General features: G+C 42.4%; 1 protein-coding gene across 1 annotated transcript; it reads right to left on the bottom strand.

Annotated features, from left to right (window-relative positions):
- Window positions 1-10,842: 10,842 nt before the first annotated feature.
- Window positions 10,843-19,116, bottom strand: CALM1 (calmodulin 1). The gene is made up of 6 exons (XM_006278042.4): window positions 19,019-19,116; window positions 16,954-16,984; window positions 16,177-16,320; window positions 13,788-13,894; window positions 12,050-12,185; window positions 10,843-11,757 (listed from the first exon to the last, which is right to left on the bottom strand). Exons 1-6 carry the CDS (start codon window positions 19,019-19,021, stop codon window positions 11,729-11,731), a joined length of 450 nt encoding a protein of 149 aa, XP_006278104.1. The 5' UTR covers window positions 19,022-19,116; the 3' UTR covers window positions 10,843-11,728.
- Window positions 19,117-23,467: the final 4,351 nt, after the last annotated feature.

Here is a 23,467-nt window from a genome sequence, read left to right as displayed (position 1 = left end):
ACCAGTCAACAAGACTTTCTCCCCAGCAAGTAACTGGCCGTTATATCACATAATGTATCTAACTGTATGATGTTAAGCGTACCCTACTGGAACAGTCTGATTACATGCTTTTATAATTGAGAACATTATTAGTTTAGATGCTGTATTTGCATGTCCTTTCCTATTCTGTTGCAGTGTAATAGTTGGCATACAATCAGAAATTATCTATAGATCATTAGAGATACCATTTCATGTAATTTGTGGACAAAGCTGATAGTATTCATTATGCAACAAATGGGTGTTTCTTCTCCATTTTCCTATCAAAGCCTGCAACCCTTACACGTTTTTCTTGGATGTGAACATCTTGACCCATTTAAGTCTTTGAAAAAGCACTTTCTTCTCTTGCACCTGTTTCCTCTGTATTTTCTTCTCCAGTGGTTCTTGCTGCCTAAGCTCAGACTCTAACAAGGTGCTGAACAAAATCTACAGAGTTCTCTCTTTTGTGAAAGACTCTTCAAATGTATACTTTCAGCATAGGTTTTCCTTCAGGCCTTCACAGCCTTCTTCGAATCCAAGTTAGGAGGCCTTCCTAGATATACAAAATATAACCCTTTTCTTCAGTATCTACTTTAAGGTGGTTTGCCACAATGAAACTGGAATTAAATGAACATTTTGTTTTCTTTAATCAGTCCCTAAGTGTTGAGCTCATTGGCTATTTCCTTCAGGAGTGCTCCCTCAGAAGCATGGGTGTACTAAAGTTTTCTGCAAGTTGTAAAAGTGTAGATTAGCAGAATGAGAATGAACTGTTGTGCCCTATCCATTTCCAGTTTCTAGGACTACATGATGGGGAAGATCTAATGAGGGAAAGGACCACATGGAGGAAAAAAATAGAAGTAATACCCAGTGGATGCATCTACATGTTCCATTAAGGCAATGTAATAAACTCCAGTGCAGTGTGCACCAGTCAGCTGTTCCCGGGCACAGCATCTGCACATGTGCCCAGCACTGCAGCAGTTTGAGCTGAGTAGCCCTGGCCTGGCACTGGGCTCGGGGTTCAGGCCCAGACTCTGGGTGGCATTGCATGGTGGAGAGGCTGGCTAGGGCATGAGAGTGCTGAAATGGTGGAGCCATGTAGCTGACCGACATTTCCCCCCTGCCCCACCCCCCACCAGCCTCCTGCCAACATGGAGCTGCTCCACCCTGGCTCAAAGTGCTGTAATCCAGATCACCATCCATACGTGTTTCTACATAGTAAATGACTCCACTGTAAGACAGTACTGTTCCCAAGAGTACTATCTTACAGAGGAGTTAATTTACTGCACCCTAATACCAGTGCACGTGTAGGTGGTGGTGCTTTACTGTGGAGCTAGTCAGTCAACTCTGCAGTAGAGCACACGTGTAGATGCACCCAGTATGGTACTATTGTTGGATTGTTGCTTGCACTTTCAAGTGAAATGAAAAACTAAGTTTCTAATCATTTACTGTTATTAAAAATCCAATGGCACTTGTTACCAGAGTACAGTTGTTATCCCCTGCATCCAGCCTGAAATCCAGTTAGAGTAATTAACACTCTGCCTACTTCTATCTCCCTGCAGACTCAATTGAATTTCCCAGTTTCATAGTTGGTAGGGTCGGAAGGGACCTGAGGAGATTATCTAGTCCACCCCCCTGCCGTGGCAGGAAAGAGTACTGGGGTCAAACGACCCTGGCCAGATGTTCGTCCAGCCTCCTTTTAAAGACCCCCAGGGTAGGAGCCAGCACCACTTCTTTTGGAAGTTGGTTCCAGGTCCTAGCCACCCTGACAGTGAAATAGCACTTCCTAATGTCTAGCATGAAACTACCCTCTGCTAGCTTGTGTCCGTTGTTTCTTGTAACTCCTGAGATTGCTTGGGGGAACAGGGACTCTTCCAATGCCTGCTGGTCCCCCTTGACTAGTTTGTAGACTGCCACTAGATCCCCTCTCAGCCTTCTCTTTTGGAGGCTGAACAGGTTCAGGTCCCTCAGCCTCTCCTCGTAGGGCCTGCCCTGCTGACTCCTGATCATGCGGGTGGCCCTCCTTTGGACCCTTTCCATATTGGCCACATCCCTCCTGAAGTGCGGCGCCCAGAACTGGACGCAGTACTCCAGCTGTGGCCTGACCAGTGCCGCATAGAGGGGGAGGATCACCTCCTTGGACCTGCTTGAGATGCACCTGTGGATGCACGACAAGGTATGGCTGGCCTTCCTGACCACGTCCCCACACTGTCGGCCCATGTTTATTGTGGCATCAATAATGACTCCAGTTGAACCTCTTGTTCCAAACTGTTACATAGCTTGATCTCATGATGCTTCCACAGAGGCCATAGAGTTAAAATGGTACTTAATCCTATTACCCAAACTGGATTTTATGCAGAATACAGCACTAACCACCCTACTCCGGTGTATGCCTCAGACAGAGTTTTTCAGAAAATTCTGACAACACAGTTCAGCTGCTTCTGAGAGAGGGGCTAACAAACACTTTAGCTACTTTAGAATGGGATGGAGTGGAGCACACAGCTTAGCATGCAACTGTTACATCTACTTGCAGTGATACAAGTTAATTAAATCACCCCAACTTTGACCCAGAATAAAACAGTGCTAAAGTTGGAGCAGTTTTGGTACACTTATAGTTGTGACTATTTCCTTTGATACTGATACAATTGTTATGTCTGTACAACCCCTTTCAGGGACTAGGGAAGACAAGGGAAAGATAGGTCATTAACAATTCTGGCAATTGCTTTTCTGACAAAGGTCTAGCACCCCATGCTTCTTAGTCAGGACTTAAATTTTGGCAGGGAACTGACCTTTCTGTCATAGACCTTTTGCCATGAAAATGCCCCCATATATAAACCTCTGCAAAACTGCATGTTGTATGTGCAGTAGAGACTTGGAGAGCTACATTCCCCAGAGATTCTGTCCACACTGGATGTGCTCCAGCCTGGGCCTGAACAGGCCTTTATCTATAATTACAGTGCTGTACTGCCGAAGGCTGAGCTAGGTCCAGTCCAGTCTTGATTCAAGAAATGGGAGTATGCTCTCTCTCTCTCTCATGTTCGTAATGACATCCTTTCTGGGTCCAGATAACATAAAGGAGGTGTGGGGGCCGAGGGGGATCCGGGAAAGGGTCGACTGGGTTGTGGCCACAAATCCAGCACGTACAGATGGGTACTTTCGACCGCTGGAGTAGAATTAGGCACAAACGCATACTGGTTCAAACAAAGATGGCTTTACTTACACTGTCGAGATGTACAGCGTAGGAAGAAAGTTAACTTCAAACTTCATTTTCAGTTTAACTGAGGAGCTCTGATAAGACGAGATATCTTTTTAACGGGTCTGAATACAAGCATGCAGGACACGGGGTACGTTGGGATGGTTGGCGACGGGGAGTCGTCAGCGGTTGATCAGTCCGCCACGTTCACTCCGAGATAGGCGCGGAGTTCTCCAACTTGGGCGGAAACTGCTCCAACCTTTTATACGGCTAGCGAGCCAATTGCTAGTCGCCACGTAGGAATAATTTAGAACCAGCCAATAGTAGTGTGTAAATTTGCATATGAGTGGTGGGAACCTTGCACGCTGGGGTTCTCCACCGTGCCGAGAAATTCCCTCGTACAAAATCTCACCGTGCCTTGTGCTAGAAAGTTCCACTATGCCGAGGCACTCAACCACTAGGCTCTGACAGGAGGGAGTTACATAATTTGAGGTAAGAGCCAGACCCTTAGGTGAGATGAAAGAAGGGTTAAGGCTAGAGCAGGGATGCTCAACCCCTGGCCCATGGGCCCGTGGAGCTCCACATAGATCAGGAAATTAACACTGCCACCCTTCCCATGATGCCAAATTGTCAAGCCCCACGTGGCTGGGTTGGGGCCTGGCCTGGTTTGAGCCACTGCCACATGACTGGATCAGAGCAACCCCTACGCAGCCAGGTCAGAAAGGTGGTGCCAGGTATGTCTGCAGGCCAGATCTGGCCAGTGGGCCTGATCTAACACACAGAATGGCTATGGTGGGGGGCCTGACAGCATGTGTCAATGGCTCAGATCCATTCTCACTGTGACGGGGGAGTCAGCCTATCTGGGCCATTGGGTGAAAAGGTTGGGTATCCCTGGGCTAGAGGAATTGGCTTGGTAACAACCAAGTCTGGGAAAAGTCAGTGTGTGAGGGCAGAACTAGGATTGACAGGGCAAAGGAACTGGGAAAAGGAGCCAGGGACAGGTGAAAAATTTTGGAGGAAGACTGGGATTGAGGTCAGTGGGGATGAAGAATATGAAAAGACAGTATGACATGAGGCCAGGGTTGGGGAGAGAGAGACAGGAGTGAGGGCGCATAGTAGAAAACTGGGATTGGCTCCTAGGATTGGTTTGGCAAGATTGCAGGTACAAGTTGTCCAGAGGGATCAGACCAGGCATAAAGACTAGCACTAGGATGAACTGCCTAAGTATTAGAGATAGGAAGTGGCTTGAAACAAAGAATAGGACTGGGAGCCAATGAGAGTTGTGATCTGAACACAATGTGCTGTGTAATGATGAATACACATACTTTGAAAAGTCAGGTTCTTCATGCTTCACATTGGGTGCTCAAAATTTTTAGATTTGACCTTAATCTCTTGGTAACTCAATTTCCCTACAATAAAGTAGATGGTATAACACCTCTTTGCTTTACAGTGGCTTTGTAAAATAAATTAATTAATGTTTATAAAGCAATCTGATACTTTTGTGATGCAAGCCATAGAAAAGTCCAAGAGGAAATTAATAATTCTATCATTAGAGCAAGATTTGAATAATGTGCAGTACTATAAGGTAAGGAGCAGCACAGTCAGCAATGAGGCTAAACCAAAGAATTCAATAGTTCTTCATTAACTGATTGCCTCCACTCTGCACTAACTGAAGCAGAGGTCCTGTGGAAAAATAGGATGTGATCATGTTAGTAAAAATTCCATCATTACACACACACACACACACACACACACACACACACACTCAAAGGGGCCATATTAAGAATGTATAGATTGACAGTTACTGTATTTTCTTGTATGCCACACACCCCTGAATAAGACACGCATCTTGTTTTTGAAAGGCAGAATAAAGTAAGATCTTCCCTTGAAATACCAATAAGGACAGTATTTTTGAAGGGAAAACACAGGCAGTTGCAGTGAGGAAGTAGGCAGCCAACAACATGTATGGATGCAGCTGAGGACCCACCCCACTTGAACAGAGGGGCTGGGCAGCTCAGTGCAGTCAGCTGCACCTGCCACATCAGGTGAGGGCCCGATCTTGCTGGAACTGAACTGCCCACCCTGTCTACTCTGGTCTAGCGCTCAGCTGACTCCACAGTATCAAGCCCTCAGCTTCCCTCATTTGAGACACACATCCCAGTTTCCAGCTGCTATTTTTTTTTTTTTTTGGGGGGGGGGGGGGGAGGGAGTAAAATACATATTGTAGAGGACTACAGTATTTACTTTGTACTCTTGTCTTTTCCATCTTACTAATGTTCCTGAAATAAAGTATTTTGTGTGTAATACAGCATGTAGTTTACATAAAAAGATACACTAAATTGGTGAAGAAATGGTACAGTTTTTCACTAGAAACTCATTTATTGGAAAATATTATGCATAATAAATAGTTTTCACATATTAATTATTCTGCTGTTAAACATAAAATCTCACTTGGCAAGGAAAACTATTCTTAGGCTACTGGCTAATCATCATTCTGCAGATTGATTTTAAATTAATAATGAGGACACACAGAGTTTATACATAGGGGTTTTTACTGTATTCAAATCTAAATAAACAAATACAGCTATCCAAAGGTGCCCCTCTCTATTCCAAACTGCAGGCTTAGGAAAATTCATTTTATTACATTATATGCCCACACACACAAGTGCTGTATGTGTACAAGCAGCCAGCAATAACAATACCTGGCAACAGGCCAGTAAAAACTCATGTGAAATCAGCATTGTGATTCGTCTTATGCCAAAATGACTCAAAGACAAAAATGATATAAAGCAAGCTCAGATTGAACAGTGCACCTGTTTGGCAAGCTCTAGCCTGCAGAAGGTTGACAGCTTTTCACCAATATATATTTATATACATAAAGCATGGTGAGAGAAGGATTTTTTTTAATGAAAATGCTGACAAACTGAATGACAGCACTGTTGCTAGAGAAACTTGCTACCCAAGAGACTTCTCATTCAAAAGCTCTAGCTTTATTTATAACAAAATTCTCATTAGACCATAAACAACTCCTCTGTTCAAACATACCTCTCCTATCTCTTCTCATCAATATACATATTCACAATAGAAAAGTGACAAGATTACTATGGTGCAGGGACTATTACTGTATGTCCCACAACAGAATAATTAAATATAGAAACATCAGGGATTTAGGACATATTTTGGTGTTTGGCTGTGTTAATTTCTTTACTGTTTTTAAATGCTGCTATTTAGCTGTAAGACAAACCAGGTGTTGGGGCACAGAGCTTTCATAGATGCATCTGCCAATTTCCTTTTTTCTTATTATTTATATTTAAAAGAAATACAAAATAAACACATATTTAAGTAATATATCCTAATGTAATAAGTGTCCTATGTGTTCAACCCAGTATCTTGATATCCTAAACTGAGCATTTTCTAAAGTTTTTATTGCCAGGAAAAAAGCTTTGCAGGCAGTAATTATTTAAGCAACCTTACCAAGCCTGACAACCAAAGCAATGAGAATTGTGAGCATCTTTTAAGATCTAGAGTTCCCATTCATATCACTTGATTTTCTAGGTGTTAACAGCTCTTCCCAGTCCACAACCATGATCATAGGACAACAGAAAAACAGGGTGGGAAGAGACCTGAGGAAGTCTTCTACTCCAACCCCCTCCCTACTCAAGGCAGGATCATCCCTGTCTAAATCATCTCAGCTAAGTGTTTGTTTAGCCTGCACTTAAAATGCTTCAGTGATGAAGATTTTACTACCTCACTGGGAACTCTGTTCCAATGCTCAATCAACCTCATAATTAGAAAGTTCTTCCTAATAACTAACCCGCATTTCTCTTATTTCCTACTTTTTGTCCTGTCCTCTGTGAACACAAGATGCTGGGAAAGATAATTTAAGACCGTTCCAGTGTGTAGCACCTGGCCATGTTCATTTCACGGGATGCTAGAAAAAATGCTTTAAAAGCCCTTTCCTGGCCCTGCTTATGGTGTTACTGCCATCTACTTTTATCCACCCCTGAGGATCTGGAGAGGTTTACCAACTGTCTGTTGCCCTATGCTTCATTTCTTCAAGTGGTGATGCAAGAGCTTCACCTCTTTCTGAACTTTTTTTTTTTTTTTTTTTTTTAATAGCATTAATTGGCTATTTTCCACTTCACCTTTGTAGGATGCTGGGATTAAGGAGAGGACATACTGTGCTCTCAAGATGTTTTGGTGTCCCCCAATGATCTCTCTAAAGAGAATGCTACCCTTATAGAACTATAAGAGTGGCTAAATAGTAATCAAGGGGGAGAGTATGACTAATCAATCTCTTCCAATCTATTCCTGGTTAGTCACCACTGGAACAAGTGCAGGAGAAGCTGTCATTAAGGTTAATACATCTCTTTTTTTATCCAATCATCCAATGTCATGAGACCACAACAATCTTTAATGTCTTCTTAATAAGCAATTCAAGTAATTTGGTGAGAAAGTGGACTGCTTCAGTTCAGAATTAATTTGGTTATGAATAAAATTCAAATCTAGACAAGAGAGACAGGAGATGTTTTAGTATCTGCAAACAAAAATATACTTGCAAATTAAAGAGCAGAGCTATTGGTAAGTGTTCTTTTAGTAATCTATTAAGAAACCAGACTTACCTTGAATGTTTCAAGACAAATAATGTTATAATGATTAAGCTCATACAAAATAAGAACATCAGTATCTATTCTCTGTATTTTAATATACTGTATTCCCAGAAAAAAAGTAAGTATGCCATTAAAGTGCTTAGAATTACAACACAATTCTGAAAATAAAAATCCAAACGTGGCATCTAAGAGTTCCTCATCTCCTGGTAACTTCTGTCAGAAATATGGTAATAACTTCCGTAAGTGCAACTCTGGCAAAGTCTACTTATGTTTATTCTCTTGACCTCTGCATATCACAATAGAAATTTATAATCAGAACTCAAAACTTGCCATAACCACCATGTTAATCAAACCTTGGGACTATACATATACCTATTGACTTTACTAGATTAAACTCAAATGGACTCCTTGCAGAATCAAGGCTGTAGTTAATTGACAGCAGATGCATCTACACATGCTATTAATGCATAGCAATAAACTCCAGCGCTTATCGTGCCAGAGTTTATTGCTCTTGGGGCCATGTTTGACCATGCACCTGGGACCTCAACAAGCTGACCTGGGGCAGAGCAGCTCTGGCTGGCAGGGGGCCCCAGGGGTCAGCCTGCCAGCCCAGGGCTGCTCCAACCTGGCTCAGAGTACTGCAGAAGGGCTAGCTGGCACATGACTGTGATCCAGTGAGGGGCTAGCCAACAAGCAGCCCCTACTGTAAAGCATCCTCATGCCCCAGGCACCCGTCACAGTTTACATGTGTTGCTACGGAGTAAAAAACTCCACTGCAGGACATAAATACAAGCACTAAGTAGTAACCTGCTGTGGAGTTAATTAGTTTCCTATGGCCTGGTAGCACTACATGTATAGACACCGAGGTATTTACTGTGGAACCACTTGGGCAACTCCACAGTAAATCTCTCATATAGACTCATCCAGTTGTTCTCTAAACCACAATATAATCCAGCTCATTCTCTCTTAGCTGCATTTAGTTACTACATTGTATTCTTTCAGCCTCCCTCAGATTTAAGCACAAATATATCTAATCAAACAGAATATAGATCAGGCAAGTATGAAAATGCTATTCTTAGAGCACTTTTTAGAAGTATTTCTGAATCTAAACACTCCAGGGAAGTCTATTTGGTTTCAACTCAAGCTCCTGTTTTAAACTTTGTTTTCTTACCATAAGTCAGATAAGTTTGTAGCTAACAAACTTCTTGTTCTTCTTCAAATCATCTTAAAAGTTTTGCTGCAACTATTAAGCTCAGAGTGGGGTAAAAATATCCTACTGTTGTAAGAACAAAACTCTAGAATTTACTAATACAGTAATTTTTGCCTATAAAAGTGATGCTAAAGAAAATTATTCAAAATGTAACTTTCCTGCTGTCAGCTTCACAAGTAGGGAGGAAAGCCCCCCCCCCCCCCCTTTTTTTTTTAAACTATCTTTGGATTTGAACAAAATGGCTTTTCTTCTGGCCTTGTTCTGCCCTCCACCCCAGATAAGCAGATGCCCGAGCTTTATTTGGACTAAACTCAAGTGACTCCCCACACCCCAGCCCACCTTCCTGGTTCATCTGTTGCCAAGCTTGGCCAGACCAGTTCCTCATATTTGGGAAAGGAACACGTCTTTATTGTAACGTGAGAAAAAGATCGGTAACTATTTCTCTACAAAGTCACTACAGAGGGGCAGAACTACAGCCCACTCTCTTTACACAGGTTTAAGTTTACTTTAGACTGAGGTAGCACTGAAGCCAGACAGTCAATAATTAGACACCTCTAGGCAGATTCAGTTACAGAGAATGTTAGTATTGCTACCATGCTTCTAATGAAGCCAAGAGCCTCACTTGGGAATGAGGTTTCTACATTGGCAACCATTTAAGAAATTGACACCTTAGAGGAGCTAAGAGCAGTAGTTCATTCTTTCATAAGCTACCCTAGCCACTCCTAAGCTAGTGGGTGCTACGTGCCTTTTACCACTTATTTACTAGACAAAGTCTCTCAGACCTCAGGGGTTCTAAGCAGCCACAATTAGTTAGTCTAAAATAGTAACCAGTGCCTCCACCTTTTTTGCATATCTCCTGGAGAATTATATTACCTCACCATAGACAAAGAATTCATACCAACTCTCTAGACCATCTCCACCAGGAATAGGACTGATTTGTTTAAACGGGTCCAGAAAGGCAGAGCAATTAACATTTAGAACACCAATTGTAATAGGAAGTTGGTATCCAGACTAGATCACCCTCCTTGCCTTTCCTCTGAACACATAAGCCATCCAGATAAAATGCTTTTAACATCACTTCTTTCTGTTCAGAAGAAAGAAAAAATAAACCCAGTATACAAACACTAGGTACATAGACAAGCAACAAAGCAGGCTAACGGAACACACAATGTTGCTACTTTGGGAGACTGGAATAGCTATAGGCACAGCAGGGGTAACCTTAAGTTTGACAACTTCTATTGCTAATGCCAGTCTCATAACACAGAAATTCCAGTGACAAAAGAACCAAGAACACCTCATTAGAGAAACTGACTTTGCTTGCTAGAAAGTAACAGTGTTCCTTTGCCATCTTTTGTCTGCAAGTGGACAGAAAGGAATGTGTTTTTAGTATTACTTGAACACCATACAGCTCCAGAAAGTCTTAGCTGTTTAATTCTCAGACTGGTTTCACCAAGTCTCAGAACACCTGTATGTGGTTCCCATTGCTAGCAGTTATGTCAAGAGCATGCCATTTTAGTGCAGATGCAGAACCTCACTCCACTAGTAGTTGACAAGTCAGCATTACACCACTTTGAGACCAAACTAAATTAATATTGTCATAATATGAAAGGCAAGCACAAGTTCATTTATTTATAGCATAGGTCTTGGGTTACAAGGTCAGTTTCTTGCCATCTTGAAGAGATATGGGATAAGTTATTGCATACATGTGCATTATAATTTAGCAGCAAGTCATTCATAGAATCATTTCCCTCCTACTGCTTTTTTGGTTTAGTATCGCAAGTTATATATTTCAGCTTTACAAAGCATTTAACACCACCTTTAAGTTAATGGTCTTTTATTGGAAAAAAAGACTAGCATTTACAACTTGGAATGGACATAAACTGTAATATCTTGAACAGCCACGTTGATAGTTGTGCTGAAGTGAAGTCCACAGGCTACTCCGCCAACTCCAAGTCACGGTACAGAAGATTTTAAAAATATGAGAGAGTCCAAAGATGCTCCCTTGGTGAAGGTTTCTTTTAAAAATTTTGTGAACGGTAACAGCCTGACACCCGTTTCACTATAGTGCAATGCAGACAATGTTTAAACCAATATTATAAATACAGACATGCCATCCATAGTTAAGATCATTTTTGGAGCACACTGCTATGAACAGGAGAACCATTCAAACTTTAGGGCATTTTCTCTAAATTTTGCACCCTTCAACCACTGTTGCTGCATACCATCCTGAGGTATAACCAATTTTAGAGTAAACCAGCTATGACAATTTATACTACAAATTGAACTAGAATCCACTGTTAAAACAAAACAAAAAAAAAAGTGGATTTTAAGGGGTTTTTTTGTTTTTTGTTTTTTTTTTTAATACAAATGTCCGACTGTGCTCAATTGTCAAGCTGCATGCATGAAAAACTGGCCAGCCCAAACAGTGTAATAGTTATTAGCAAATGGAACTTGAGTAGTTCACTTAATGCTTCCTTATTTAAAAGGTAGTACATTATTTATATTGTAAAACTGATGTTTAACTTTATCTTTTGGGGACAGGACCACCAACCATTACATGCAGTTTGTGGACAGAAGGTATTTTGACATTCAGTTTTGCTATACAGAAACAGAATGAATAAATGAACATTTTTTTTTGCAAGAGGTAAGTAAAAGATTCAATTCGATTCTTCTAGAGGAAAAAAAGGTGTAAAGGAAGTCTCTTCATTTTGCAGTCATCATCTGTACGAATTCTGTAAAGAAAGTGAGCACCATATTTGTTAGCTTCAAATTCATTTTATCTTCAAGTCTAACTACTTGTCAACAAATTCACTGCATCAAGAATAAAAAACATCAATCCATAGCAATAATAATAATAATAATAATAATAATAATAATAATAATAATAATAATAATACCACCACCACCCCTCTTTCATCACTGGGGCAGAGAGTTCAATGATTTGTTTCAAATGCAAACCCATAACTATGAAATTTAAGTTGGGTCCAAAGTTTGGGGCCTTAAGTTTAACAGAATGCCTTTTACCTTCATAGTTGACTTGTCCATCTCCATCAATATCTGCTTCTCTGATCATTTCATCTACTTCTTCATCTGTTAGCTTTTCTCCTAAGTTTGTCATAACATGACGTAGCTCTGCTGCACTGATATAACCATTGCCATCCTGCGAGGTAGAAAGGTGCACAAGACAAAGTGACAATTTGAGACTGAACATTGTATACTAAATCTAAGTCTGCAGCAATTGTCCCGAGGCAAGAGATCAAAGCTACCTGGGAGGACGGATTATCAAGAACCCAACCTGGAGATCTGCTGCAGTGTCTCCCTTATTCAGCTACAGTCCTATCTTGTCTAAAAATGCAGATTGGGGCATTACACTAAGAGGATATACATCAGAATAGAAGATATGTCTGTACAAATTAAGTAGGTCTTACTCAATTAGGTGGATTCTTCTACCCTGATGGGAAGACATCTCTTGTGTGTGTGAACTAGTTAATCTCCAATTACACTGTTCTTTAAGAAGGGCTGTGAAGCATTTGCCCAATACCCTAGAGAACAAATTTAAGGACTATTTATTTCTATGCCAACTCAGGGTACAATAAATTTCAATTCTCCCTGCTGGCACAAGGGGAGATAGTGGACATGTCTACATGTACATTTATACCAGCTTAAGTTACTGCACTGTAAATAGGGATAGGCCAGCACCTCCATGTGCCAGCATTAAAGCACATTAGCACTGTGTGGACCAACTTGGGACTAAAGTTAGTCCCAAGTCAGTCCACGTGCAGTGTTACTGCGTGGCAAGGCCATCTACCTGTGCATTACTGCACAGTAACTAACTGGATGCAAAACCTGATACCTGCATGATGCAGGCATGCATGTGTAGATGTGCAGCTATACTGCACAGTAAAAGTGCGTGTGTAGACGCACCCACTGGGAAGCATACTTCCTTTTTCATTTAGAGGGCACTGCTTCCATACCTGTCTATCATTTACCTAGACGTCTATCTAAATTAATACTCCAGAGTCAGTCAAATATATAGGAAGCATCCCAACTTCACCTACTAAGCAGCAGGTAAGACTTTAGAATGGTAAAGAGCAAATTTATGTTGGCATTCTCCAGTGTGAGTTTACTTGTCCTGGCAGAAAACTGTCAATAGTCATCTTTCCTAGATATGGCTAAGTACCTATTTTAGCAACTAATCATTTATGATGGTTCTTTTCAGTGTAGGGATATGAAGATGCACAAGCTGTCCAGGCAGCCATCTTACTGTGCTACAAGAGGGAAGAAGGGAGGTGGGACAGACATGCCTCCTGTCCTTTGAGGAAGCCTCAAAGGGAACCTTTGTGAAGCAAGCTTCCTGCAAGCAGTCAACCCAAACCTCCCCTGGACAGAGGTAATTACACAGCCGCGCCTTAAGCCTATTAGAAATTGAACAGAGGATCTCAACTTCATAGTCTTCATATGGATGTGCAAAGACCACTACACTTAAATTCAAAACAATCCTATGACCAAAGGGGAACAAAATGGAAGCACTTCCAATACTGACAAAGACATTTAGAGGAGAAGGCCAAGCAGGGATTCCTCCCAATTATTCTGTGCAGACAGGTTCCACCTGTTCTATAACACCCAAAATAGATTTTCTTCCTTCTTCTAGTAAAAGAATTGTACTGGGCAAACAACAGCAATACTCCAAGAAAAAATAAATAAAAATACACAGCAATAAACTGGCCAGAAATCTGTCCACAGCTTTGGGTTCTAGATGTACCTTATCAAAGACTCTGAATGCTTCACGGATTTCTTCCTCGCTGTCTGTGTCCTTCATTTTTCTGGCCATCATGGTCAAAAATTCAGGAAAGTCGATAGTTCCATTGCCTTAAATAAAAGAGGCACTTTCCTTTAGAATCCTATTCCCTTGATATCAGAACAGGCTTTAAAAAAAACTGAAACAAGTCAAATCATGACTCAAAGCTCTAGACGTCTGTCTTTTGGTTTTATACTTGATCCCTGAAGGCTTCCCTGGGCAATTTAGGGAAATATCATTATTAACATTTTAGATCCAACCAAACTGGAGTAATTACTGAAAACACTGCAGTAGCAAGGCCAATGTACGGACTGTTGCTTTCCCTCCAGACCACTACTGCAGGCAATTAAAAGTCTGCTTCTCCAGAGCTTCATCCAACATGACTACCTGAAGCTGAGCCCAAGTCAGTATGTACATTTCACACTCACTTAGAAAGGCCCTCCCATCTTCAAAGGCTGAGTTGAAGTCACTCAGGTCAGGGTTTTATCAAGGTAGTCAGAAGGAAATAATATTCTAGACTCAATGGGTTTAGCAAAGATTTATTACATAATGTTAATCAGTTTAGAAGCTAGTTAACAATTCATGTGCTGAGGGTAGGAAGTTAAAATACATGTTGGAGGCAGGCACCTACAACCTCTGCTGTAGTGAAAGGAAGCTGCAAGTTGATTCAGCAATGCCAAGAAATCCAGTTCTAGGTAGCTCAAGTAGTAGTCCTTTACCACTACAGAGTTGCAGCCTCTTTTCACTAAATTATGCCCAAAAGCTACCAATCTGCACATGCAGGTTCTCTGAAATACACAATCCTCAATTCAACTAACAGATGAATAGTATGCAAAAAAGAAAACTGAACTCTGGTTTATAGGACTATGTCCTGATATTGTTCATTTACTCTTAACCATTTAAGTGCGTCAGAAATATGGCAACTGGTTCAAGATTTGCTCTTAAGAGAAAAAGCACAAGGTCAACAAAAGCTAGTTGGCAACTGTTATTGTTGCTCCAGTTGACCATCAGTATTTTAGAACACCAATACTGATTTTGAAGTTTACTTTTAAGGCACAGAATTAGAAATTACTCCTTCTCCCCTCCCCTATACCCTTCCTCCCACCCCACTACTGAAATGTGCATCTTAAATGACATACTAGGCTAATCCTTAAGTCAGCTCCCCAACTCAAAAAGTGAAGACATTTGAGCCGACTTTTAAAAGTTCTAGTACATATGCAGAGTTAGGCTGTCTTCCAACAAAAATGCTGTAAGCCAAATTTAATAAAAAAAAAAGACAGGGCACATGTTGAGCCAAGAGCTTCAGACTCTTTCCATTTTCAGTCAAAATTTCATAATACCCTACTGGAAAAATTAGATAAGCTACTAGTAATTGCACAGTATTAGTGCAACACCTCAAAACAGAGAAGTGACCAGTATTTCCTGGACAGCTGCATCCCAATCTGCTATTTAATGTTAATTCATTTCGACTACCTCAAATCTCCATACATTGAAGAAACAATCCCTCTTCCTTTCAAGACACTTTACATTAATGCTTCTGAGACGTGATACTAGAGAACTTGCTGTTGCAATTGTTAACACTGAGGTCACAACTTTCCTGACATAAAGGTGCTTTCCCCATCTAGTTGGGTTCTTTCCATACCAGTGAGCCTGAAACAAGTCTGAAATGCAAACCCTGTACCACTTTAGGAGAGATCTTCCAACTTCTGCAAACTAACAGCCTCAAAAAACAAAACACACACACCAAAAAAAACCCCACAGCTCTCAAAACATAGCATCTCCCCAGGTTTCGTTCTTAACTCTTAACTGAGCTTAAGAAAACAATTTTTACTTTGAGACCTATGCAGTTGCACTTATGAAAATATGGTTTCATTAGCTGCATTAAATAGAAGATAAATAAACAGACAGTTATGGAAGTCTGCTTGAAACTCCATGTGAACTGCAGGTCACAGCAAGTCAGGAAGTAATCAGGCCAAGTGATTCAGATGCTAAAACCAAAAAAAAAAAGCAAACAACAAAACAACCCACCAAGAGATGCAGTAGCACTTTTGGCATTATCTTAATCTTTGCTTTGACTATCCTATAGCTAGCTAATGACTGCCATTAACAATGCCAGAAATTATGCTTGTACCAGAACCTTAAATCAGATGCTTAAGAGGTAAAGAAAAGAAAAAGTATAGCCACCACAAACAGAAGATGCCATTTTGGGCCAGATTCTACTAACTATTTCAAATAGTTGGATTAGAGAAAAAAGAATTTCAAAGAGATTTTTTTCAAACTAGCTCAGACCTAGGTTAGTAGGATGTGCACACTCAGTAAGGGACACTGCAGATTACATATTCCCAGCACTTACCATCAGCATCTACCTCGTTGATCATGTCCTGTAATTCAGCTTCTGTTGGATTTTGGCCCAATGACCGCATGACAGTACCAAGTTCTTTCGTTGTGATGGTACCATCACCATCTTTGTCAAATAGAGAGAAGGCTTCCTTGAACTCTGAAGATGGAAATAGCCCCATCAGTTAATATTATGGCCCACTGTAAGTGGCAAAGACATTCCTAGCAACAAAGACTGATCCTAACGACTATGCCAGGATAAAAATTAAGTGTTAATATTCTCAGGTTGCCTTCGTGCCATGTATACTAGGTTGTATATTTGTGGGACCAAGCTTTACATGAACATACCCTACTCCAAGTTAGTCATGCAGGAACATGACCTCTGTTTTTATCAACATTACCATTTAGTGAATAACAACAACAACCTGACATCCACCACAAATGAATAATTGATCTGTAAGTTTAGACAATGCCTTTCCCAAACCAAGTGAGCAGAATCTAGATCAATTTTGCTTTCAGGCCTAAGAATTAGAATCATCATGCTTGCATGCTCCTTCGACTCTGTTGTGTGTCCAAAAGACCTAGGTTTGATCCCTAGTTATTGGTGGCCCTTTAAGTTAGCATCCAGGGCAGAAATTGTTCAAGTGAAATGAATTCATTCTTGCCTCTATCACAGCACTAAAGAGATTTAATCCAGATTGTTTGCATTTCTGATATTCTGTGTTTTAGGAGATAAGCTTTATAGTTAAGAGGCTGGTGAGCCAACAGAAACTAGATTTATTAGGATACTTACCAGCAATCTGTTCTTCAGTCAGCTGATCAGCCTACATGAAGAACAGAAAGTTATTTTAGAACATTGTTTACTGGTAGCTATGTTGAGCCAGGAGACTGAGAAATTTAGTGTACTCCTACATTCACAGAGCACCTTTCAACTCTAGATATACAAGAGTATTTCCCACTCCAAAAGTATCTCCACCTATTGGTGAGGTGGAGACATGCAAGTTCATGCTGAAGAGAATCCTACATACTTCATAACAAGTTGGATGCAACATTCAAATTTCAGTTCAAGTTGGTTAAATAAAGAGCACAAGAGATGCCCCTATATAATTAGGAAAGGCAAATATAAACCTTTGTGACAAGTCTTTACCAGCAAGACTTTGCATCCATAGTTAGTATCTCCAATATTGCATCTTTCACTACACAGGCGTATTGGTTCCATAAGTCTGCCACCAAGCATGGTGGCAAGTCCCTGGTCTCACTACAGAGCTGCCTTAGCACAACCCCTTTATTTAACCTGTGATAAAACCACATAAGAGGTTTGTGTAGCCCTTTCCCACTGCGCTTACAGTAGATTGTTTTTCCCTGCCAATGTTGCCCTCCCCCCTTGTAATAACATTTAGCCAGATTAAGAATATCAGTGGAAGTGGAAACTTGCACAATGAAATGTCTTCCATTAAAAAAAATTACAGCAGCTTTGCACTGCTAAAAAAAATAAAAAAGGAACAACCTTGCTATGTAGGATGCTTAAAGTGTCACCATAATTTCCTAGATCAAACATGTTTCCTTGGAAGCTGTTTTGAAAAATTACTTCTTTTGTCCTTCAGTTTGTTACAGAGAGCAGCTTGGGATTTCCTCTATTCTGAGGTCTGAACAGTTTTTCCTCCATTATCTTCATTTAAAGGAGATACTGATACCAATGAGGTGAATGCATTTAAGAACACAGCATGGTATTAGGTTAGTCATATTTAGTTTCACCAATGCGGAAGAGCACAGGGAGCCAAGTGCTATCCACTCCACCTTGTGCAACTGTTTTTAACCAGGCTTAACTGATGGGTTAGTGCAGGTAACAGAAAGCTTGCCCTTCCTCCCCCTCCACATAGGCGGCTACACACTTGAATGGTGACAAACAAAACCAAAAGAGCAACTTCAGTTATACTGAAACCAATGCTACCAAGCACTGACATCCTATATGATCTTTCTTACTTCATCTGGCTCTGGAGGTGGGATGAAAGGCTGTTGCGCATTTTCAAAACACTGATACCTACAGCCAAAAGATTTCATCTGTGGCTACACTTTTTACTAGGCATAATAATAATAATAATAATAATAATAATAATAAATAATATATGTTTTTTCAATTGGGGGGTGAAGAAGTTTCAACTAGAATTTTATTCTAGGAAACAGTCTGGGCCGAGGCTCCTTCCTAAGATCCCAGGAGATGAGCCGTCTCAGAAGCGAGCCCAACCGAGCGATTTACATAACACAGGATGCCCTGCAGAACAGGAAGCAGGGCCACGCCTCAGCCAAGAGAAGCCTCAGAGCCACAAGCACCAGGTCGGAGCCTCGGCCGCCCCGGGGGGGCAGGACCCCGACCACAATTCACGCGGACACGCACTAGGACAACCCCGCAGCACCCAGGCCCTCCCCGGGCCGGCCGGGCCGCGGGGGCGGGCAGGGAGCGGCAGTCGCGCTGATGTCAGCCCGCCCGACAGGAAGGGGAAACGGGGGAGGGGACGCCCCACGGCAGCGCCCACGCGCGGGGGGGAAGGGGTGACCGCACGGCAGAGCCCGGCCCTCCCCGCCCTACCCCGGGGCCGCAGCCGCCAGCAGCAGCGGGAGAAGCGCAGAAGCGACGCGCGGTTCCTCCGCGCAACAGGCGCCCGGCCCGGCTCCGGGGAAGACACGATGTCGGGGAGGGGGCCGCGCAGCGCAGCGCAGCGCAGGGCCCGCCCGCAGCGCCTCAGCTGTGGGGGGAAGAGGCCGCTGCTAGGTACCCGCGGGGGGGAGGGGGGGACCCTGAGGGCAGCGGTGCACCCCCGCGCCGTGGCTGCTCCCGGGCGGGCGAGCCGGCTACCTACCATGGCGGCGGTGTTGGCTACGGCAGCAACCTGGTGCGAACAGCTCCCTCACAAGTCAGTACTGGGGCAACGGGCGCGCCGCCGCCGCTATATATAGAGCGTGTATCCCTCCGCCGCGCCCGCCCCGCCCCGCCCCGCGCGGGACTGCGGCTCCCGCCGGCCCCTCCCCCCCGCGCGGCCGGGCCGGGCCAGGCCCAGCCCTGCCTTGCTCCGCCTGCCGGCCCGGGCGCGGGCTGCGTCTCAGCCGGGACACGCGGTCCTGGTGGTGGGGAGCAGCGGGCGACATCGCCGCAGCGCGCACCCCCTTGGGGCAAACTCTCGGGCCTGCCCCGGGGAAGCAGCCGCGGCCCCGGGAGGGAGGGACTGAGGGCTCGAAGGGGGAGGCCGAGGTGACAGGTCCGCCGCTGCCTCTTTTTCCCAAACAATAACTCAGAAGCTTTCTCTAAGCCCCCCGGGGCCCAGGCTGCTGCCTGCTTCTCTGCCAGCAGCGAGGGCGGGGGGCAGCGCTCGGCGGTGCTGCTCCCATCCCCGGGCCGCGCAGCGCCTCATCAGCGTCCCTCAGCTCAGCCCTGCCTCGGCTCTCGTGCGGATCCCGGATCGGGTCCGTCCTGTCCCTGACGCCCGGACACCGCTCACAGCTTGCCTTGTGCACAGGGGCCCGGCCCGGGGTCACGGCAAAAGCGGACCTAACATCTGGCCCCGACGGTCTGGCTGTAGAGGTGCCCAGTGGAGCAGAGCTCCTCTTGTCCTTCAGGATGTTTCTAGCTTAGGTTTGGCTTTGGGCCCAAAACATAATTTGTCCTCATAGATTTCTCTCAGGTTTTTTGGAAAGGCTTAGCTCAAGCTTTTTAAATAAAGGCAAATTCAGTGAGGCTGTTAATTGCTGAATGCTACATTGCAGCAGGCCTACAACTGGAGTTACTATTTATTAGTTTCTCCTAATTGGAGGGGTAGGTTCAACACAACACCTTCTCCTTATCTGCAGTCTGAGACTTTCCCCAACAGATAAAATAGCCTCATATTTAATGTGTCACGTTTTGGTCCCAAAATCTTGGTAACTTTCCTTCCATAACAAAGAGTGTAACAAGCCATACTCACAGCTAAAGATTTCACAAATGGTGGGTGGTTTTGTGGCATTTGTTTTAGACACAGAGCACATTTTTATGACAAAGCACTGAAGTTAGATTACTTGCAGAGAAAAAACGTCAATTGATCCTTGTTTACAAAGCTAGCACAACCATTTTAAACTACTTTTTCTTGTGTTTTCTAGAAAACATAGTGGGATGTTTGATTGACAGAAACCACAGGAAAATATTTTGTTTGGAGAAATTAATAGTAACATGCTTCTTTCAAGACTCAGATATTCAATGTACAAATACTGTACCTGATCCTGACTCAGGTAGAGCTCTTATTAGTGAAACAAGAATCATAATCAAGTATTGGACTAAGGACTATGTATGATTATCCTACAAAGACAGGCATTTAACCTAGTCCCATGGTCTTTGGCCAAAATTTCAAAATGTGGGAGATCTAAGATACGGTACCAGGTCATGCTAAGCACCTCTGAAAGTCAAACCACTTATTTAGTGTCTCAACATGAATGTAGGTACTTTACTTTATTCCCAAGTTTAAACACTTATCTTGATGTAAACTTCCAGTCTTCCACTGATGCAAAAATATTGCCCATGTTTGAAGTGATGGGAGCTAAATTAAAGTACTGAGGAAAAAATATGTAGCTGTGGAAGTGAAAATGATATAAAGGAATATTTAAGCATACTGACATTGCAATGTTCTGGACAGTTGTGAAGAAATTTGAAAACACCATAAGAAGAGCTACTCATGGAAATGCCTACTTTGCAAAGATTAAACGTAGATTGAATGTATGCATATTTAATCTCATTATTTATCTTTGTCTTTTTCATGCCTGTTTATACTGAATAAGTATATAATATATGCTACAGGCTGATAACGTTTAAAATAAAGTTACTTTAATGTAATTTTAACACATTTCATTTTACTTAAGGATTGAAGAACTTCAGTTGTGGATAATGACAAATACTTAGTTCTGTTATCGTTTTTGTTAAATAGCAATATTCAGTGATTGAAATCTACAAAAGCTAGTGACCCGAAATGAAGTTCAGACTAACAGTAAATGAATCTTTCCTAATGTGATATGTTATTTGATGGCAGTGATTAATATAAAAGGGCAGAATATTAATATTTTACTACTTTAATATTACTGGGATTTTCCATGCTGTCAGCTGGCACAGGATGGCATTTTTTCTTTCATTAAGCTTTTTCTTTTTTAAAGTAATGTAATGCATAATGTATAATGTATCTAACCATTAGCATCTGACTAGTCTTTGCAAATTTGCTATCAACCATACAACTAGATACCTCTTGTATTCCTTCTACATCCAAAACTGACACTGAGAGTTTGGGGCATGCAAGGAATATAGGATTAGTTTTTTAGTCTGACTAATGTACAAGGAAGTCAAATGACTTGCCCAAGATCTCATATAGTCTCATCTAGCTCCCAATCAAGTCAAAAGGAGTCTTTCTACTAACCTCAGTTAGAGCTGGATTCAGTCTGAGAGTCAGCTAGTATTCTCACCTAAAACTAACATTTAGTGCCTCTGTGGCTACTAAGGTTTTTATTCTGAAAAGGAAGCTATGCTACAAATATGAGGAATAAACTATTTTCTGACAAGTGAGGTTTGCAGGTTTTTTTTTTCATAGATTTCATAGACATTAGGGCTGGAAGGGACCTCGGAAGATCATCGAGTCCAGCCCCCTGCCCCAGGGGCAGGAAGTCAGCTGGGGTCATAGGATCCCAGCAAGATAAGCATCCAGTTTTCTCTTGAAGGTGCTCAATGTAGGCGCTTGAACCACCTCCGGTGGCAGGCTGTTCCAGACCTTGGGGGCTTGGACAGTAAAGAAATTCTTCCTTATGTCCAGCCTGAAATGGTCTTGTAGTAGTTTATGACCATTCGACCTAGTCGTCATCCCTTGGGGCACTCTGGTGAACAAACATTCCCCCACATACTGGTGGTCACCCCTGATAAACTTATAGGTGGCCATCAGATCACCCCTGAGCCTGCACTTTTCCAGGCTAAAGAGCCCCAGGGCTCTCAGCCTGTCATCGTACGGTCTGCTTCCCTGACCTCTGATCATGCGCGTGGCTCTTCTCTGGACTCTCTCTTTTAAATTGTTACTTTATACCGTAAGTCATCTATGAATCGTGCTGACTAAAAGAGTTTAACTTGTAATATTAGCAAATTATTCCTTAGCTACACTAGTCTTTGTAACAGAAAGTTTTGTATCTATGCCATTTCCTATATTATTACATTTTTTAAAAATTGCCTTAATATAACAAGGTTACAGTTTTAGGCCCTTATCCTGTAAAGACTCACCTGCCTAATTTCTTAAAGGCCAGTCTAATACTGTGACATGAACTTCCACCAAAACTAAGTACTATTGTAAACTTCAGGATCTTTAACACTTCTTTGACCTTGTTTTTTATGTAGCATGAACATATGGCAACATGAGTGTATATTATAAGTTGTTTTCTCATAGAATTATAGAAAATTAGGGTTGGAAGGGACCTCAGGAGGTCATCTAGTCCAGCCCCCTGCTCAAGGCAGGGCCATCCCCAGCTATCTCATCCCAGCCAAGGCTTTGTCTAGCCGGATCTTAAATATCTCCAAGGATGGAGATTCCACAGCCTCTCTGGGTAACCTGTTCCAGTGCTTTACTACCCTCCTTGTGAGAGTTTTTCCAAATATCTAACCTAAACTTCCATTGCTACAACTTGAGACCATTGCTCCTTGTTCTGTCATCTGCCACCCCTGAGAACCATCTAGCTCCATCCTCTTTGGAACCACCTTTCAGGTAGTTGAAGGCCGCTATTAAATTCCCCATCTGTCTTCTCTTCCCTAGACTAAATAAGCCCAGTTCTTTCACCCTCTCTTCATTAGCTATGTGCCCCAGTTCTTTAACCATTTTTGTTACAGTCTGCTGGACTCTCCAATTTGTCTACATCTTTTCACCCCCTACACTCCTACAGAGTTTGGGGGGGGCAAAATTGGACATAGTACTCCAGATGTGGCCGCACCAGTGCAGAAAAGAGAGGGGAAATCACCTCTCAATCTGCTGGCAACACTCCTACTAATGCAACCTAGTATGCTGTTAGCCTTTTTGGCAATAAAGGCACACTCTTGGCTCATATTCAGTTTGTTGTCCACTGTAACCCCCACGTCCTTTTCTGAAAAACTGACTGCCAGTCAGTCCCTAGCTTGTAGCAGTGCATGGGATTGTTCCATCCTAAGTGCAGGATTTTGCACTTCTCTTTATTAAACCTCATTAAGATTCCTTTCAGTCCAATCTTCCAATTTGTCAAGGTCTCTCTGATTCCTAGTTTTACCTTCCAGTGTATCTACTACTCCTGCC

This window comes from Alligator mississippiensis, chromosome 2 (assembly GCF_030867095.1).
Source record: "Alligator mississippiensis isolate rAllMis1 chromosome 2, rAllMis1, whole genome shotgun sequence".
NCBI lineage: Eukaryota > Metazoa > Chordata > Crocodylia > Alligatoridae > Alligator > Alligator mississippiensis.
Note: the sequence above shows the minus strand (reverse complement) of the source record. Positions and strands in the feature narration are given on the sequence as shown.

What these genes read in the sequence shown, in the direction of transcription:
- CALM1 (XM_006278042.4), bottom strand. An exon ending in CAACGAGGTAGATGCTGATG is followed by an intron (nt 13,895 to 16,176) that starts GTAAGTGCTGGG and finishes CTTTTATTTAAG; the next exon opens with GCAATGGAACTATCGACTTT. An exon ending in CATTCAGAGTCTTTGATAAG is followed by an intron (nt 12,186 to 13,787) that starts GTACATCTAGAA and finishes TCTACCTCGCAG; the next exon opens with GATGGCAATGGTTATATCAG.